General features: G+C 31.3%; 2 protein-coding genes across 2 annotated transcripts; both read right to left on the reverse strand.

Moving 5' to 3' along the window:
* Nucleotides 1-7,900: 7,900 nt before the first annotated feature.
* On the reverse strand, nt 7,901-13,714 carry LOC145326273 (uncharacterized). Its single transcript, XM_080169486.1, has 7 exons — nt 13,657-13,714; nt 11,415-12,569; nt 10,067-10,613; nt 9,553-9,732; nt 9,174-9,289; nt 8,870-8,951; nt 7,901-8,446 (listed from the first exon to the last, which is right to left on the reverse strand). Exons 2-7 carry the CDS (start codon nt 12,561-12,563, stop codon nt 8,124-8,126), a joined length of 2,397 nt encoding a protein of 798 aa, XP_080025612.1. The 5' UTR covers nt 12,564-12,569; nt 13,657-13,714; the 3' UTR covers nt 7,901-8,123.
* Nucleotides 13,715-13,893: 179 nt separating this feature from the next.
* On the reverse strand, nt 13,894-20,375 carry LOC145326274 (uncharacterized). The gene is made up of 7 exons (XM_080169487.1): nt 20,235-20,375; nt 18,767-18,926; nt 18,180-18,349; nt 17,832-17,913; nt 16,945-17,159; nt 15,909-16,364; nt 13,894-15,467 (listed from the first exon to the last, which is right to left on the reverse strand). Exons 1-7 carry the CDS (start codon nt 20,326-20,328, stop codon nt 14,536-14,538), a joined length of 2,109 nt encoding a protein of 702 aa, XP_080025613.1. The 5' UTR covers nt 20,329-20,375; the 3' UTR covers nt 13,894-14,535.
* Between the last annotated feature and the right edge of the window lie 5 nt (nt 20,376-20,380).

Here is a 20,380-nt window from a genome sequence, read left to right on the forward strand (position 1 = left end):
AACAAATAATCCATACTATTTGACCTTTACAAATCTATCTTTAAAGTTTATTATACGCTTTTAGTAGCGAAGTTACTCTACATAATTCACTTTGTCAGTACGTCCGATACGCAATTTGGTAAATGTGATTTTCTCTTCTGTCACTGATATTTTACACCTCTTACCAAAGAGCAGCCAGTATGCAACTCACTTGGTCCGCCAGTCTTTTTCTTTCTTAAGGTCACTTAACACCTACTCTAAAACTTTATCCGTTTGTGAATTCATGTTCTTATTTGGGGTATAGTCCTTTCCACGACATCCCTCCATAAGGAGCGATTCTTCGTATTTTTAAAATGGCTTTTTATAGATTATTTTAGGTTAGGTTAGGTTATATTGTGTTAGGTGATTGCCCCACAGGGTTAGGTAATTGGCCCCGCAGGGTTAGAGCCCCCCGCAGGAGCTAGAAATAGGAGAAAAGCTACTGTGAAAAATACGAAGAATCGCTCCTTATGGAGATATGTCGTGGAAAGGACTATACCCCTTATTTGTACTACGCTGCCTATGATTGTTGTCATCCTTGTGTGTGATACAAATTTGAACGCAATTTACGCATTTGTTATTTTAATAAGATTAGGATAATTATGTCCATAAGAAGCTAATATCATTTATATATATATTTTTTTTAAATCCAATTCATATAATTTTTGTTTAGAAAAATGTCTTAAAAAGGTGCATTTTATGTCTTCAAGGTGTTATTTTGCTGCACACATTTAAGATAGAAGTTAAAGTTATGCATCTGACAATTAAATACGTCTATAAAAGCAAATGTACGTATATACCAGAATTATGGAGTACTTACATTATACTGCGTTTGAACACAAATACACTGATTTCTAAGAATGGATAGCATTCGCTTTGCCAGATATTATTATCCTTGTTTCATTAGTTTGTTGTGTTTGGGGCTCAAATAAGGGACATTTAGTTACTAACCAAATCTTTTAAATGTATAACGTAATACTTTATCACCCTTCCTTTGTTTAGGGGCCATAAAACAACCCATAAAGCTTTTTTGTGAGCAAATCTACTCTATTAAGATCCTGTCTGTAGATTACATCAAAACATAAAAATAACCCTATTTCCTTATTAGAAGCGAAGCTACTTTATAAATTATCCATCAGCATGTATTATACCAAATTTTCTTTGTAGCTCCTATTTCTATTAAACCTGATTTTTAAAAGCGAAGCTTTTCTATAATTAGGGTCGGTCCGTTCGTACTTCCGTCCGTCACGGATAGCTTTTTTGCTAATTTAGGCATGTTAAAATTGTCCTATTGATTTCAAACTTTGCATAGTGATTCCTGTAGTAGTTAGGTACGATTTAGATAGCGTAGCAACTCTATAATCATTACCAGAATGTCCGTACGTCCATTTTAAACATGTTGATTTTTTTTTACTTTTCTAACAAAAATTTTTATGTGATCTAATAATCCGATTGATCTGATTTTTGGTATACTGATTCCTGGGACAACAAAGTACAATATTATAAGCGAAGCAACTCTATAATCAAGTCCTAAAAATGTTAGTATGTCCATAAACATTGTTCTGTATCAAGCAGTTTTTTAACAATTTTGCTTCGACATTTATACATTTATATTCTGATTATTCAGTTCTGACACTATACAAGTGTTAGTGTCCGTTTGTCCTACCGTTTCAGTGCTTCGCTTTTATGGATGTTGTCATCCTTGTTCATGTTAAGCTACTCAAGGGACGTCTATTGTTGAGGAGTTTAATGAGATACCACTTTCCAAAAAATTATCTAAAAAATTATATCTCCAAGGACAATTTTAACCTGGCCTGACATTTACTTTACCCAACCTAAAATTAACGTAAAAAATACGTGGGTTTTCATTTGTGGTACGCGTTATGACAGAAACCAGCAAAAAAGTTTGTTATTTATTTTCTATATCTAAAATATTCTAGGCCAAACCATTATTCATTTCTTAGGCTACCACCACAGCAACTGAATTAAGATTTCCTTGACAATCCCATTAAATAAAGAAGTATATTTTTATATAAATTTTTTGTCTAGATCTAAAGAAAAAAAATACCTGTTTGAATCGGGTGTAGTTTTCAGGAAAGCTTGGGGTGGTTTTAGGCTATTTTCCAGACTTTAAATCAATCCCAGAAGCAAATAAGAAATGTTATATGATTTGGCACATTGTATGTAGTTATTTTGTTTGTTTATAACAAAGCTATTTAAAAATCAAAAACTTTTTTGTTTGTAAACGGTTTATAGAGTAGTTAATATCTGTATAAGCAATAAATGTATTTAGTTGTACTTGTTTCAAAAAGCTTAAGAGGCCCCAAAAACGTAATCCATTTTTAACCGGCAAAATCTTAACCAACCAACCAGAACTTACTTTCCCCTTTACTCAAGTTGTAGGGCATTGCATAGGATAGTCAGTTATAACCAATTATAACCAGGGAATGTAGGCATGGATTTAACAATTAAAGATGAATTAACCATCCCCCAATTATCATGTATGTGATCATTTGTTGATGACAACCATTGGGGATGCAAAGAATTGGTTGTAGATTATTTCAAATGCTATTTCCCTGTCCCTCCTTGAATTTGAAGGTAACTGGAATTTGGTATTTAATACATTTCCAACAAAGCAGATAATTTTTTTAATTTAGCAGAAAAAATGTCAAACTTTAAAAAAGTTTTCTCTTTAATTCTATTAATATCCGCTGTTTATACGTTTTAAAGAATATTTTAGAAGATAAGAATTTTCTCATAAGCTTTTAAAGTTAAGTCAATGAAGTTTTTTTGTGATGATTCCCATTGAGCATATATTCTAGAATTTATCGTCCGTCCGACCGTTCATCATTATGATATAATGGATCGGGTGTTGGGGGGAGGATTATTGGACAGAAATTTTACAGGTCCTCTCAAAGTTTTCGAACATGTCTTTCATTGAACACTATTATTTTAAAACTTCATTGGTTGGTATAAACTAATTATGACATTAATCATATAATGGAACTGGGTATAAATCAATTTTATCTTCCATTGTCTCATCCTCTAAAATTTCAGAGTATGAAAGCATGATTTTCTCGGTTGCCATTGAAGATAACGGTTCTGATTTCTTGTAAATGGTTCCTTAACCGAAGAAGATCATACTCTAGAACTTTCTTTGTATGTCTTTCTGTTTATCATGATTTTCATTAAAAGCCTTGGAAATTTCCTAATAAGTAAATTTGTTTTTTTGGTTGGCTAAATAGGAACACTTTGAAAAATTTCACCATGGTGGGAATTTTAAGAGGGAAGGGATTCATGCAGATGGTGTTTGTTGAATGAAAGTGAAAAGGGGTGGGTTTCCAGGTGGGTAGGGGTTGGGATATACTACGCATCTAGGAATCAACTAGAATTTTCTGGATTCCCCTCTATTTGCGTATTATTCTGGATATATTCACCCTCTATGTAATTTGACAGCATATGAACCACTGAAATTTTTTTAAAATTGGGTTTTTGTCAACATAAAGAGCTAGGTATTTTTATACAATTTTATACTATTAAGGAATAGTTATTTCTCGCATCGTATTATAAACGGCTCTCCGCGGATATAGAATGTACAATTATAAGATTAAAACCAGTTTTTTAGCCCTGAGTTTTTTCGTATGGATGAGAACCGGTTCCTATCCACCGGATACGAATTAATACGAGAAAATGTATTCATTAAATACATACAAATACTTTAGTATATATTTATCGCATCATATTATAAACATTGAAATAAAAGGGAATATTAGATTAAAACCTATTTTGTCAGCCCCGAAGGGACGAAGTCCAAGGCTAACAAAACTTGTATTAATATTATGATTTTTTAATATTTGTCAGAAATTGTCTATAATACTATGCTATACATAATTTTTCAGTCTGGCTGAGAACCGGTTATAATCCAGCGGATATGAATCTTTTTTGAAACCATACAGGGGAATTTTTTATTCAATTAATGCTAAATACCAATCTATAATTCTAACATGGCGAAATCCACAAAACTATTTGTGAGATAGATAGATTTTTCTCGTATTCATTCAAAGCCAGTGGATAGGAACCGGTTCTCATCCATACGAAAAAACTATGTCTAGCACCGTATTATATCCAGCTTTCTATGAATATAAAAATGTACAATCATAAGATTTAAACCAGTTTTTTTAGCCGCACCTCGGGGCTAAAAAAACTAGTTTTAATCTTATAATTGTACATTCTATATCCGCGGAAAGCCGTTTATAATATGATGCGAGAAATAACTATTCTATTTTTTACAGTGTTGTACTTATTAACTAATTAAATTATCCTACAATATATCAGTACCTATTTGTTAAATAGATACATATATAGTATATACAGGGCGTTTTATTAATTGGCTAAAAGTATTCCATAGTTAAACCTAATTAATCTTTACATATATACCTATAAGGATATCTTATATAGTTGGTTTTAAGATATTTGTGAAATAAATACACCTATGTATAGTGATAGGCTTAACAAAAAAAAGTAAGCGAATAGAGTGGGTAAACAATACATTTATACCATTTCAGTGTAACTGTGTATAATCATAAAATATTCAAAGTTAGGACACTTAGAAATGCCTTTCTAATAACCAGCGGATGTGCTCTTAGCATCTAGAGGCTCTGTATTTGAATTGGTATTAAAGGACAGAAAATGGTCTAAAGCCATTCTAATACTTAGATCTAAAAAATTAAACGAACCCTGAATCTATGTGAAGATTCCCTAAAAAAGGAGAACTCAATGGGTTCAGTAGTTATTGAAATTCTAAGCTACAGACAAAAATCCTTACTACTTAATATAATAGAATTTACGGGTTTATTGCAAAAAAAAATATAAAAAAATAGATACTATCAAATTCTAATCTTTTTATTTTCTTAAGAAAGTGTTTAAATTTAAAACTGTTGTAAATTAAATTTTAGATATTGTTAAGTGAGACTGTCAATAATGCAGCGTATTAAATTTTACGGTTGTCTAATGGTTGGCACTTATATGTCAGATATGCCGGTATGGAAACTTCCGAGGGGGTAACAACGCAGTTGCGGGAAAAGAGGGTGGAATTTTCATGCAGTTTGTGCATGAAACATTGTCCCGCCTTACCCACGCCCCTTTACACCGCCCCCATCTATAAATACGCATGTGGATGCGTCAAATCTTCAGTTAATTACGAACCACAAACTTGTAAGCATTACAAGAATCTACAACCATATAAACAAAAATGTTTGGATTTGAAATGAACGAGCACAGACGCTACAGCGACCTGTGGAAAGACAACGAGCACGACCATTTCCCTCACGAGATCAAGCACGCGCCCAAGACAGCCGTCAGCTACGAGCGCAAGTCTTTAGTAGACAGGTACGAGGCTATTATCAAGGAGACGCGCAACGCCCACAGCCCTATGAAGAATCACAACAGATAAACAGACATCCTATTGTAAAATTACATCATAAAGTATCGAAAAATCAAGAATAAAGAAAAGAAATGAGATTCAACGAGAACAAACGTTTGCATGCTGAAGGAAGTTTATTCACATGGAACGCTGAAATTTGCCATTTGCATTTAGGATGGATATGAATGAATGAGTAGCTATGCGCTACTTTAAAGAAAAAACATGTGATTGTTATTAATTTTTATTATGTTATATTTTTGTTATTATTTAAGCATTTACATTTGATAAATAAATGCAAGTTTTGTTATTTACGTGACTTTCTTAATTATTTGTTAGTGGTAGAATAAGCTCGGTTTCTCTATAAATCTTAGTCTGTCTGTATGCGCAATTCTAGATTTATTAGCCCAAGTGGCCAAATCGCAAGTTGAACAAATCTAACCTACATATGAAATTGATTTTAAAAATCTGTGTTATCATCATTGGAAAAAATATTGTTAATTGAGTTAAAAAGGTTAAAGCTAGTATCAAATTTATACCTCCGATTAATATTTCTTGGTGAGCCAGACCATTATTGTAGGTCTGTAGGTCTCATCGCACTTTAATAACAAACTCTTTGATTACACGACTCAGTCTGGAAGTCCTAACTTTGTATGGTATTGAGTTGCGCTTGTAAGGGACAATACATTTAGTAGCGAAGCTACTCTAGAATTTACTGTGCCAGTCCGTAACGCTATGGTTGAAATGTGATTTTCTCAGCTACTATTCAAGTTAGACAGCTGAAATTTTTTGTGAAGATTCCTATGACATATAATCTAATCTATACATTGTTTTGTCCATCTGTCTTAATTATTGGGGTGCTGAAATTATCAGAGATTGACTATGCTCATATTGTACATATTTCCATCAAGATTTATAAGATTTGTCTATTAATTGCGGTGCTATATCGATTCCTAGATTTTTCCGTGATTATGAAGGTTTCGTGAATTCCCTATTTGATTTCAAACTTTGCATTATGATTCCTATAACAGTTAGGTACAAATTAGAAAGAATAGCAACTCTATAATCATTATCAGAAAGTCCTTACGTCAACTTACAGCATGCTGATTTTTAACTTTTTTTGGCAACATTTTTTGTATGATATGATTATCCTATTCACCTTATTTTTGAAAACTGATTCTTATGACAACAAAGTAAAGTATTATAAGCAAGGCAACTCTATAATCAAATCCTAAAAATGAAAGTATATCCTTTTATTGTATGCTACATTTACGCAATTTTGCAACAAATTCAAGTACAATTTCGTTTAGACTTAGAAATTAATGTTCTGCTTAGTAAGTTCTGACACTACACTCCTTCCTTCTGATTTTAGAGGTTCGCTTTTATGGATGTTGTCATCCTTGTTTATTAAAGTCTTAATTTAAAAAGAAAAAACATGCAAGACGAAAATGGATATACAGACATTTCGATTTCATTCATAGAGTAGTTTTGCTACATGAATTGAAGTCTAAATCATGATACATTAATCAATTATACTGTTTCATAATGTTATCATGTCTAAACTCTCCGTTTTTTCGTACATAAACTTATATAAAAGCTATGCTTTCTCATAAAAAAAATTATGTAAATGATTAGCGAAAAAAAAACTCCATAAATACCTATAGAAAAATTATAAATAAACCAGGAATAACCCGAGAATATAAGGACTAAATGAAAATTCTATATATCCTTGTTTTTGTTAGAACTTTTATTGTTTAGGCATGTTGGAATTGTACTATTAATTTTAATTTGTAGAATGAACCCTGAAACAGTTAGGTTTGGTACGATTTATATTTATGTCTAAAATACCCTTGGTTAAATGCAAATCTTTCCTAAAAATCTACATACATCTTCTTCCTTGTAAAATTTCAACCCAATTTAACCTTCTAAATGATACCATTTGATTATATGCCGTTTTAGAGAATACAATTATCAAATACACAATCAATATATACGCAATTAGCATAGGACCTGTCATTTTGGTGAATATACATATATACAAACTTTCTAATTCTACTTTAGCTTTAGTAACAGTTATAGCCGTATCTACGAAGTCTTGATATAGCTACGTGATATTTGGATAACTTTCAACAAGTTATTGCGTTCTCTTTTAGCGCCATATTTGGGATATTTATTAAGACAATTAGGTCATTAAATGACGCAACAACAAACAAACAAAATACTATAGAATAAACTTAGAAATAATAATTTAGAGGGAATAATTTAATTGCTTGTTTTAAATTATTGTAGAAATTTTGATCTTTCAAGAATATACCTAATTCAACAGGAATCCTTATGTTAGATACTAGCGGTTACGCCCCATAGGACAATTTTAACTTGTTTAATTAACGAAAAGAGCTAACTGCCCCAGACGGACCGACCCTGATTAAGGAAAGCCTTGCTTTTAAAGATAAAGACATTTTTAATGCTAATTTATTTAAAGGCCAAATATAAATACAATTTAATACATATGGAAAATTTGCAAATTTAAGTTTATTTATAGGTACATAAGTTGATTTATTTTAGGATTAACAGATGAAAAGAAAAAAAACACCCTCTGTCAGCCCTGCCCAAACTATTACTGAGAACACAAATTACATAACAATTTAAAAAGAAATCTAGCGAAATTATAATATAAATCAAAGAATTAATCTGTAAACTCGTTTTTTACTTCAATTCCTAATTCATTTTCATCAGCTATTAATGACTGGTCCAAATCTTCAACCTTTACAAAAGCAGTTTCAACTACTTTCTTAGCATTTTCAATATTTTCCAAGTTACTATTCTCAATATCATCCACCTTAAAATGCGTCTTTTTGTGGAGTTTCAATGACGAGTCATGTGCAAAGTCTTTATGGCAAATATCACACGAGAATGGGCGCTCTCCTGAGTGTGTGCGTAGATGGTTGACCAAGTCTTTCTTGAATCCAAATTGCTTCTTACAAGTGTCACATTGGAATCGTTTCAGTCCTAAAAAATTACAAAACTTTCAGTAACTTTTTAAATAAAGTACTTAATTATTGAAGATTTATTTTAATTTTTTTCTATATTAAAGGTTATATTATATTCTTAATATAATTACACTATTAAAAGATAGCAAACGCGTCAATTTATCAGTCTAAAGGCGATTTTTACTTTCGAGTATGTTAATTATGTTGGACAGTTTTACAACCCCATCGATTTTAACTCGATTTCAATTTCAGGAGGATGTAAAAAATCGTAAGAGTGGTGTAAAAATTTTCGGCAATCTACTGGCAAAAAATTGTTCAAGGTAGGTACTGCATATATTTTGTATGCATACACGTAGGTGCTACAATTATGCACATTTAAACACAATGATTTTAAAGTATATATATTTGAATGATTAGGTATTTTTTGTTATTGAAACGGTACCTGTGTGTTTAATCATATGAGCTTTGAGTTGAGTATTTCTTGGAAACTTCATCGGACATTCTGAACAACTGAAAGGCTTCTCTCCTGAAGTCAATACTTAACTAATTCAATTCCAAAAGAATAGTCGAAGTTCTCAAAAAGAATGTTTAGTGGTTAAATTTTTGGTAAATGATTTAAACATTGATAAATCATCACATCTTTCATCAAACTATGTGTAGATTCGAACTAACTACCCACTGAACTGTTGTACTAACTATATAAAAAAAATCTTAATTGTTTTAAAAATATTATTTTTAAGTATTATTCCTGTATGTATCATCTTGTGTTTAGCCAGAGAGCCAGAATAAGGAAATGTTTTATCACACTCGTCACATGCAAATGGTCGCTCTCCACTGTGCATTCTCAGGTGTATTTCCAAACCTTCAAACATTTGAAACTTTTCATACAGTAATTAAACATTTAGGTAGAAAATCTGGAAGTTTTCTCAAATAATATAGCGAGCACAAAACCCCCTTCCCTTATTTTGAAATTAATTGAAAATATGAGGGGGAAGAATAATTTTTGGTTTCTTTGTTTGAAGATTGGTAAGTTAAGGTTATCTTATAAAGTGGGGGGAGGGGGGCAAACGGACAAACATTTAAGATCATAGGGTAGCTAGCAACGCTATAATTAATAATCTTTACCTTTCTTAGACGTAAAAGCAGCGGAGCATTCACTACAACAAAACTTCTTTTCTCTTTTAATCCCCTCGTGTTTAAATTTTTTATGTGCTCTCAGATGACTGCCACAAGAAAAAGATTGGCCACATTTATCACATGTATATGGTTTCTCCCCTGTATGCACACGTACATGTAGAGTAAGCTCTAGTTTATTTTAAATTACCTATTCATTTATTTTTAGAAAAAATATTGGTAATAATTTTTATTTACCCCACCAAAGTCTTATTCTATGATATCAAATGCATTTTTAGAGCTGATAAATAAAAAAAAAAGTTTTTACCATGTACTTTAAAATAATCTTGTATTTTCATCGAAAAAAAAGACAAATTCTTTATTATTTACTTCTCTATGAAACACTTGCTATTTGTGCTAGGAATAAATTTTTTTAAATGTTAATCGACACCCCCCCCCCCCACCCCCTCACCAGGCATCTTGGGGCGTAGCCGCTAGTATTAATTAAGGTGAAATGAATAACTTCCTGATTTTTGTCTAAACTTTTTACTGCAGACTTGACACTCATGAGGTTTATCTCCTGTATGAAGCAACACATGCAGATTCAATTGATGTTTGTGATAGAATTTTTTCTTACACATGGTACATGAAAAATTTTTCTCGCCAGTATGGTAGAGTTCATGATTTTTCAGGGCACTTTTTTGTGTAAATCCTGACCCACATACACCACATACATGCGGCAAGTCAGAATTGTGAAGCTGGTTGTGATAGTACAAAGAACCTTTATCCTTAAACTTTTTATCACAAATATTACAAGAATATTTCTTTTCGTCTGAGTGAGTTTCTATGTGCTTTTTCAGAAATTGGCCGTGAGCAAATCTTTTATCGCATATGTGACAAATATAGCGCTTGTCTTCTTCTTTTATGTGATAATACTTTTTGTGATAGTACAGGCCTTTGTGACTGGCTAAAGTTTTGTTGCATAGATCACAAGTAGCTGGATTTTTTAAAGATTTCTTTTTGCGCTCTTTGTAATTTTCTATCTCTGCTTCGTATTCAGAATTGTCGCCATCCTAATAAAAGTTTTAATAAATATGACATAAGTACAGAATAAATTAACATTTTCATGTGTAAAATTCTTACTACTTGGAAGACAACAAGACACACCGTTTGGGGAAATGGGGACTGTCGAATTGTGCTATTTAACACCAATTATAGAAATAAAAGAGGTCATCAGACCTTTTTTAAAGGGGGGGGGGTTAATGCAACCATCTCGTAATCAATGATTAAATGGCACTTAGAATTCGAATTTTGATCAGAAATTTTGCATGAATAATCCTTGGTAGGTCTATTTTCCCTAAATCGAACAAAAAGTTGGAAAAGTAATGGCTAACGGCTGGTGGCTCAGCTGTTTTGCCATTTTATTACTATCTTAAGAGCAAAAAAGTCACGAAACCTATCTTCACATAATACTTTTTCTCACTCAAAAACCTTATCAAACGGTTCTAGCCGGTAGCTGTTGGTACTAGAAATTTAAAAATTGGTTATTGCTATCATTTAACATGAATTAAACCAAAAATATGTTTTAAAAAGTTGATTCCTACGTAATAATGATGAATTTGCCCTGAAAATAGGCAAAAAATAGCGAAACGGCTGAGCTGCCAGCCGTTACTTTTACAACTTTTTGTTCGATTTAGGGAAAATAGACCTACCAAGGATTACTCATGAAAAATTTTAAATAGAAATTCGAATTCTAAGTGCCATTTAATCACTGATTACGAGATGGTTGCATTAAACCCCTCCCCCCCCCCCTTAGTGAAAAAGGTAAAAAACAAATGCAGAAAGTTGATGATGCAAAACTAAAATTAACAAACCTCTTTTTTGTTTTTTACTTTGGCAAGAGGATCATCCACTAATTCTAAGTCTTTATTTGCATTATCTTCTTTTATATTATTTTTAACAATATCTATTGAGTCATTTGTTTCTATGTCATTTTTAACTATGGTTATATTTTCTTCACTGTTAATGTTCTTTGTTGTAATTTCAATGGACTCTTCTAATGAAACATTATTGACTTCTTTATCTGAATGAATAAGTTCTTCTTTTATGTCAATTTCTTCATCATAATCATTGGATTCTTCCTCAATATAAGTTTCTTCTTTTATAATTTGTTCTTCATTTTCCAGATCAATCTCTGTTTTAACTAGATCACTATCATTTGAATCATCTATGTGAGAATCCTCATTTACAAATACTCTCTCAGTTTCATTCATTTTGTTGTGTTGTAATTTTTTATGTTTTTTCAATTGTTTGCTAGTTATAAAAGTAAAATTGCACTCGTCGCAGGCAAAATCTTGATCACTGTGCAGTTTTTTATGACCTTTTATGGTATTTATTTGTGCAAATCTATTGCCACATAAATCACATGAATATGGACGTTCCCCTGTGTGTATTCTGTAGTGTATGTTTAGGATATTTTTAAACGCAAATGAGGCATTGCACACGTCGCATTTAAATGCTTTAACACCAGTATGAATAACCTTGTGTTTCTTTAGAGAGCTCTCTTGGGTAAACGATTTATCACATATGTCACAAGGAAATTTTTGACCGGTATGAATGACCAAGTGTTTTTTCAGGGATGAGTTTTGTGTAAAGCTTTTGTCGCATATTTTACATGAAAATGGTTTAAGGCCTGTATGCACCAATTCATGTTGAAGAAAGGCACTTTTTTGAACAAACTTTTTATCACAAAAATCACAAGAGAATAAATTCTTTTCATTGTGTATTCTTTTATGCTTTATAAGCCATATTTCATAGAGAAAAGAGGCATCACATTCGCTACAATCAAATTTCTCCATAGGTTTATGAAATCTTTTGTGTTGATTAAGGGGCCTAGAGCCTGCAAATACTTTCTCACAAATTTCACATTTGAATTGATTTGTGACATGTTTAATATCATTGTCTAGTTCATAATTTTGTGTTTGATTCTTATTTAGAAGGTTATTATTTTCTGTCTCCTCCATTGTTTCCTAGAAATAAAATGTTGCGAGAATTGAATTAACATACAAGTTAGTTTTTAGAATTTTTTGCCTATTGTTGTTAATATTTATATTTGACTTTCATAAAATGAAAGAAAAAGAGAAGGACACCTGCCATGCCCCAAAATAAATTGTACAATTATGGTGAACTAAATTTGATCATCTGCTAAAAAAGGAAGCACTCTTACCCGCAGCATTAGCGTGAGACTTCATTATTCTATTCTAGTTATGAAAAATATAGAAATGGGTTTTCCAGAGGCGATTTATCTTAAGATGTTGACGGTACTGTCCCCAAAATATTTGTAAAACTTTCCCAAGACAATATCAGTCAAACGGTTGGTGAGATCTTAAGACATCGTATCACTTTTGTATAAGGATCAACCATCATTATATAAGTACGGAAAGGTCAAAACAATTCCTTTCTTTTAATTGTACCTCATCCCTTAACATAATTCACAAAAGTCAACCAGGGATCTAAAGGGATAAGAAACTAACGATAAATAAATGTACATTCTCAATTAAGGTACACAAAATTACCTACCCCTTCTATAGATTAAAATCAGTGGTTTAAACGTTTAGACCCTCATTTTAAAGAACCAACCAATCAAAATTAAATAAAATTCCCCAAAGTTGTTATTAAAATGAATAGGAAAACATTATTATAAAAAGGGGTAGTTTCACGAAATGCATTTGAACTTAATTTAGTGAACCGCATATTTATTCTTAGTTAATGGGGTAAACTACATTTAAATAGCATATATTTGAAATGAATTCAATTTTCTACCACGTAGTTTTTAAAATATCAAGACCTGAAAATTGTCTTTTTGTTATATATGCAATTTAAAAAGACGATTTTCAAGTCTTGATATTTTAAAAACTATGTGGTAGAAAATTGAAATTTTTTCAAATATATGCCATATAAATGTAGTTTACCCATTTAACCAGGATAAAATATGCGGTTCACTAAATTAAGTTCAAATGCATTTCGTGAAACTACCCCTTTGGAGACTAGTGTACTAAACAGCCCAGTGTCCCATACCTCCTTCAAAGTCAACACAACTATCAAAAATCAACATACCTAGGTACCTTTTATTCAAGAAGACTTGAACTGAAACATTATGCTTTTTTTCTAAAAACAATACCATTCTTATCAATAAACGAAACAATATATCATTAAACAATACTATTATTCAAAGAGTAGATAGATAGAAGAGTTTTATTTTTATCTCAATTAATAGATTTTTAATATTATTTGGCTCAATATATATCACAACCAATTATCTTCTTATAAAGTTAAACTTTAGGTACATAACAATTTCAATTTTTCTTTATTGGAAAATATTTTAACATGCATTTAAAATCAATTAAAAACTTATTGTATAAAAAATAAAATGAAAATATAAAAATACGAGAAAAAAAATATATTTAATCAAAACAAACTTAATCAGATTTTTTAGGTCTATGACACCCAAAGAATTTTGACACCCCAATCCCCTCTTATTTGTTTAATAAAATAAAAATGAGGGAGATGAGGGATTCAGTGCTTAACAGTTACTGTAAGGGAAATGATCAAAAAAATAATATCAAAACGACCACTTTTAATATCTTTACAGCCAAAAAAAATAGTTTCTTGTCATTACGAAATAATCCACGAAAACATTCCCTTTTTAGTTTGCTAAAATGATTAAAAACCCACACAAGAAACATATAAAAACTCGTAAGAGAATTTCTTTAGGTGCCACATGCCTTTATGCTGTAAAAAATAAGCATATGATCTCTATAAGCAACATATCACAGTCTTATAATTCCAGGGATGGAGAGGACAATCGAGGTTAAATTAAAAAACAGCATATTTTTCCCCTATTTATGTTTACCAGTTCCCAAAAATTTCTTAAAAAGTAGTTGTAATGAAGATTAATTTATCCTAAATTGTCCGAGCTCCGTATCCCTAAATTATTCATGGATCATTTTCATTTTCAAACATTGGCATAGAATCAAAGGACAAATTTGGCTCTGGCTCCACAATAGAGTATTCCATGATACTCCGCCGTTTCTCCGTCGGATGAATAGCTTTTGGCGGATAAATTGTAGGTTTAACAGCATCATCATTTTCAACATGAGTTAGTGCTGTTTCAGGATCAATTTCAAGTTTGTCACTCTCATGGAAAACCTCTTTGATTGTGATAAATGAAAGAGAATCCTCTCTTTTCAATGCTTTTACAGTTTCAGTATCAACGATATTAAAGTCTGTAACAATATCATTAATGTTTCCTTTATATTGATTTGTGTCTTCAATGTTTTCGTTGGGTTTTTCATTTCCTGTTTCTAAATCAGGCAGAATTTCGACAACTTCTTTAGTTTTAAGTTCATTGTTAACTTCAATTGAAGTAAATGGATTTATTGTGATTTCTTGTTGATTAATAACAACAGGACTTACAGAGTTATTTTGAGGATTATCATCAAAAGCTTCGACAATATAGCATGACTCTTCCTCTATAAGTTCTGTTTCAGAACAATCATCAGAATCTATTTCCATTAACACAGGCTGCAGGGGAAATATTGATTCTTGAGGCATTTCAACAGGTTTAGAAAATAAAATGTTATCAACACCTATAGGTTGCATGCTAACTATATTTTGTTGGATAGATGCATCTTTGGATGCTTCTGAATTTAGAGTTGATGAAAGATGAACATCATTTACTCCAGGACCAGCTGCTGACAAAGAATTGTCAAGAACATTTAGCATCTCCTCAGTACCCATGGTCTTCAGGACAGATGAAAAATCAGAGTTTAGAGAATGACTTCTTAACGTTGTGGTTTTATGGGGCAAAGACTCTTGAACTGTGTGACTGTTTATGGTTGTTTGTTGTACTTGTGGGGCAGGATAACCTGTTTTCAGGGATAAGGTATGAGTAATAGTATCAGATTATAAGTCTTATTTTGATTTATCCATTAGGTTGATAGATCCTATTAATTTTCTGCTTGATAAAACCATATCAAAATGAGATTAATTGATTTTACAAAGTTTTTTTTCACGAAAACATTAATACAATTCATCCTTTTTTTTGTTGTTCCGGACCCTATACATAAGGAATGAAACATATTTAAACCATATACCTACGGCCTACATACCAAAAAAAATATTCCACAAATTTTCGCAGTTAAATTAACATTTTCCTTCCTTTCTCACAACTTTAACCAAAGTAGCGCAGATACTTCACAACTTGGTTATTTCCATCTTAGCTCCATTTAAGAACGTTTAAGAAAACATAAATTGACTGTTAAGATCCTATATTAGACAAAAGCAAAATTGCATATTCTTAACCCTGCCTGATTGTACGGCTAGTAACTGCTCCTGATGTCTTTGTGCTTCATGATGACTTAAACCTTCTTGTTGTTGGTGATTATTTTGTAATGGTTGCACCAGGGCAGGATTAACAGGTACGGATATTAAATCCAGTGGAAATAAAGTCTCATCATTCAATTCAACATCGCCAACAACGGATAAGATTTCTGTACCAAGATTTATATTAATATTATTTTCTTTACTGCTGGTTGGAACATAATCACCATTTTGCTTTGATTGATTTTGAATAAGATTAGTATTGTAAGGGTTAAGACAAATAAGCTCTTCTAAATTCGATGCCTCAAAATTTTGAAGTAAAGTTCCATAAGTAGATACTTTATTTGGATTGGTTGGAATAGTGTGTTTGTTGGTAGCTGCTGTATACACAAGATTAGATGTTACTTCACTCACAGGAATTTCAATGACTTCATGAAATGTATCTAAAATAAATAAAAATTGAAATATCACTTTCCTAAGACAAAAAATATTTTTTTTCAGTTTTATGTATAAAAAAATACATAGGTATTTGCTACTCTATTTAAACCTCAACTAAAATCAGCCTTAGCCAACAAGCAAATCATTTTTTTTTAAATACTTGATGCGTTAAAATAAAAAGTTTTAGGAAATCTTGTTAAAAGATAAATTAAGATATAATTGTATAAGAAAATAGTCTGTCAACAATATTACCCCCCAAAAAGCTTATTTTGGTTTTTTTCTGGTTAATAATTTACATTAGGTATTTTATTTCAAAATTATTTTTTAGTTATAAGCAGGTATATATTTCGCTTGTTGCTTATACCTAATGCCTGATAAAAAATTAATTTTAGCATTGGAAGTGTCAAATAACGGTGAATTGAACAAATAGACATAAAGAGTAGTTAACTATACAAGACCTACAAGTCTCATAAAATTATTTAATTATCATAATGATATTAGATTCAATTTTGAAAATTACAATTGTAAATTCCACTCAAGTATTATACAGATATTTAGAATATACTTTAAAATATTTTTTCATACCTTTATTGTTTTTATTTATTTTCTCTTGGCTTGATACAGCTTTCTGGGATGTTGAAATTGGCGGTGGCTGTTTTGGCAAGTTTTTCTCCAGTTCATGATTTTGTTTGTGAATGCTTAAGCTCAATGTTGAGGAGAAAGTTTTCTTACATTCTTCACAAGTGATGTCGGTACCCTGGGTGGCTGGCTGTACCAGCATGGGTGACGTGTTGTGAATCCTGAATAGAAACAAGATTAGTTTTATGAAAATTGATGCCCTTTTAAAATGAAAAAAAGATTATATTCCTTACGAGTAGAATAACACTAGCACTTTCTTCTACATCTCTTTTCTCCTCGTTTGTTTGCCCGAACGAGCAGACAAACAAAAGTACAGATAAACTTTTAAGTGCCATTCTTTTAAATGTCCCAGAGACGATACAAATGACGAGAAAGCATTAAAAAACTTTTATGAATTAGCGAAAGAAGTGAAAACTAGATGCCTTTTTTTTAAACATCCGTTTGTTATTAGATAATTGATAAGATTAGATAATATTGGGGTATAGTCCTTTCCACGACATCCCTCCATAAGGAGCGATTCTTCGTATTTTTCACAGTAGCTTTTCTCCTATTTCTAGCCCCTGCGGGGGGCTCTAACCTTCGGGGCTAATTACCTAACCCTGTGGGGCAATCACCTAACACAATATAACCTAACCTAACCTAAAATAACCTATAAAAAGCCATTTTAAAATTACGAAGGATCGCTCCTAATGGAGGGATGTCGTGGAAAGGACTATACCCTAATATTGTTTGAACAAGTGAATGAAAGTTCATTTTAGTAGTAATGAAATAAAGAAAAAAAGGTAAATCTACCAAAGAAAATAAACGAATACAAAAACATAATTGTTACTTACCCTTTAATATGCGACTCTAATTCAGCTTTGTATTTAAAAGATCTACCGCATAAATCACATGAAAAATGTTCTCCAACGTAGGCCTATTTTGAAACATATTTAATACGACGAAAATTTTCTCTTTTACAATAACTTACATAGTTTGTTTTACTGTCAACAGTCATTAATCTATCTCAACTATAACATTATAAGTACCCACTGCTGCATTATAACGAAATATATTTCAAAGAAAAAATCTTCATTATCAATTGCATCTCTTGTAGAAGTAAATCAAGCAATATTACTTGGTCGTTTTACCTTTTTTTTTGAATGTTTAATTGTTTATTCTCATAGTAGGTATTAAATATTCCTTTTTGTGTCTGTTATAGCTTCCTCTATCTATAAACGCTTTGTTGCAAACATAACAAGTGTAAGGATTTGCTTTATCATGTCGTTTTTCGTGCGAGGTCAGGTTGGAAAAAGACTTGAATGTTTTGTCACACTTCTTACAAGAGTAGGGACGTAACATGGAATGGCTTCTGTGGAAATTAAAATTATTGTATTTGAAGTAATAACAAGAAGAGTTAGGTTCAAAAACAGGGCAGCAATAACAAGCTAATAATATTTGGATTAAAGAAAGAACGAGTATTATCTCATAGTAAAAATCGCAATTTCTTAATAGTTAATTTCAATAAATCATAAAATATGACTAAACCTAAAACATTAAGAAACTCAATCATGAGTTACAGCAATCAATTCTAAGAAAAATGGAAATTTTGAGTAGAATACATTTATTCGGATTTACTCTGATTATAGGGTAGCTTTTGAGCAGAAACTCGTGATTTTTCAACTCTTTTTTGATTATTTTCATACCTAAGAAAATGAAAACATTAGGTAAAAAAACAACTAAATTCATTCTTATGGATTAAATATAATTGTTAAAATACAATAAATGCCTGTAGATATGATCATGCAGTCTTTCTTGAGTGGATCCTTTCCAGCCACAGACATGGCAAATATTGTTATGACGTGGCACAGGTGCCCTGCTCCCAGGTAGCCAGGTTTTGTGCCGTTTAATCGTATGATTCTTCAGCGAGATTTCGTCGATAAATTTAACTAAAAATTTGAGAATAGTTATTTTCACATTGTTTGACAGCTCTCCGAGGAAAGTAAAATGAAAAATTATAAGATTTATTCCAGTTTAGGTGGCACCTAGGGGACGACTGAACTGATATTATTATTATGATTTTTATTTTATTATTAGTGGAAAATCGTCTTTATAATACATTACGATGCATGATTTTACATGTTTAGCTGTTCTAATCCAATGTATATTCAACAGTTTCGAAGCTATACTGGAAAAATATTTCTTTTAGCTGTTCTACAATTAGAGTATGTACGTATAATAATTATTATAATTTAGGAATGTCAGCATAGCCCCTTCAATTTCAAGTCTTAAATAATAATTCCTGTTTGAAAAAGTAATGAACTCATAGTAACCAGAAAGCACATGAGTTGGAGTTCGTTTCAAGTATTTTGATATAAGAAATAAAAGTACACCAATAAATTAGACATTCTGATTTAAAAATAAAAAATAATATTAAAACCATTTGATTGTATAATTTACTAGGTATCAAAGACAAGGATGACTACAACCAATAAAAAAGCCAAATAAATAAGGCACACAATTATCAAGTGCTTTCAAAAGTTTTAGGTAATAAATTCTGAATAAATAAAATATTTTTTAATATCAGATGAAAATTTAATGTTTATATTCTAACTTTTTATTAATGTATAAAGAGGGGGGGAAGTTTTGACACATTTGCGTAAACAGCGAGTATAGGCTTTATCTTTGGACTGAGAGGATAGATTATTAGGGATAAAATCATTCTTATATGATAAATTTTCTCAAGTTTTAAGATTTTTTGGATAGGCCTCCAGGTTCAGGAGCTGCAGGCCTTCATGTGGTCTCTGGACAGGCAAAAATCAAAATATTTTTTTTTGTTTTGAAAAGTTAGAGGTCATTTATATAACAAAATTCCATATTTTAAATGTCATTTACCTATTTGAAGAAAAAAGATGCATATTTTGTTATTAGGTTGACCTCTATCTTTCAAAACAAAAACAAAAATTATTTTGATTTTTGCCTGTCCAGAGACCAACTGGAGGCCTGCAGCTCCTGAACCTGGAGGCCTATCCAAAAAAATCTTAAATCTTCATCATTTGAATGAATGATTTTTCTTTTATAACCAATCCTCTTAGTCCAAAGATAAAGCCTATACTCACTGTTTACGCAAATGTGTTAAAACTCCCCCCCCCCCTCCCGTCTTCATTAGGTACCTATTTACTTTCATGATGGGCTTCGCAAATATATGTTGTCATTCTTTTTATAATAAAACAAGATATAAAAAATAATGCTTGAACCTTTACATGAGGGACACTCAAAATAATCCTCATTGTCCAATCTTGATTCAGATATACACTTGACTATAACTATTCGGGGCTCAGAGTTTTCCATTTTTGTTTGGGAACAATTCTTTACTGCCTCATTTTCCGAACATTGTCACTTC

The sequence above is a fragment of the Acartia tonsa genome, chromosome 8 (genome assembly GCF_053477335.1).
Source record: "Acartia tonsa isolate MP-2025a chromosome 8, ASM5347733v1, whole genome shotgun sequence".
Classification (NCBI taxonomy): Eukaryota; Metazoa; Arthropoda; class Copepoda; order Calanoida; family Acartiidae; genus Acartia; species Acartia tonsa.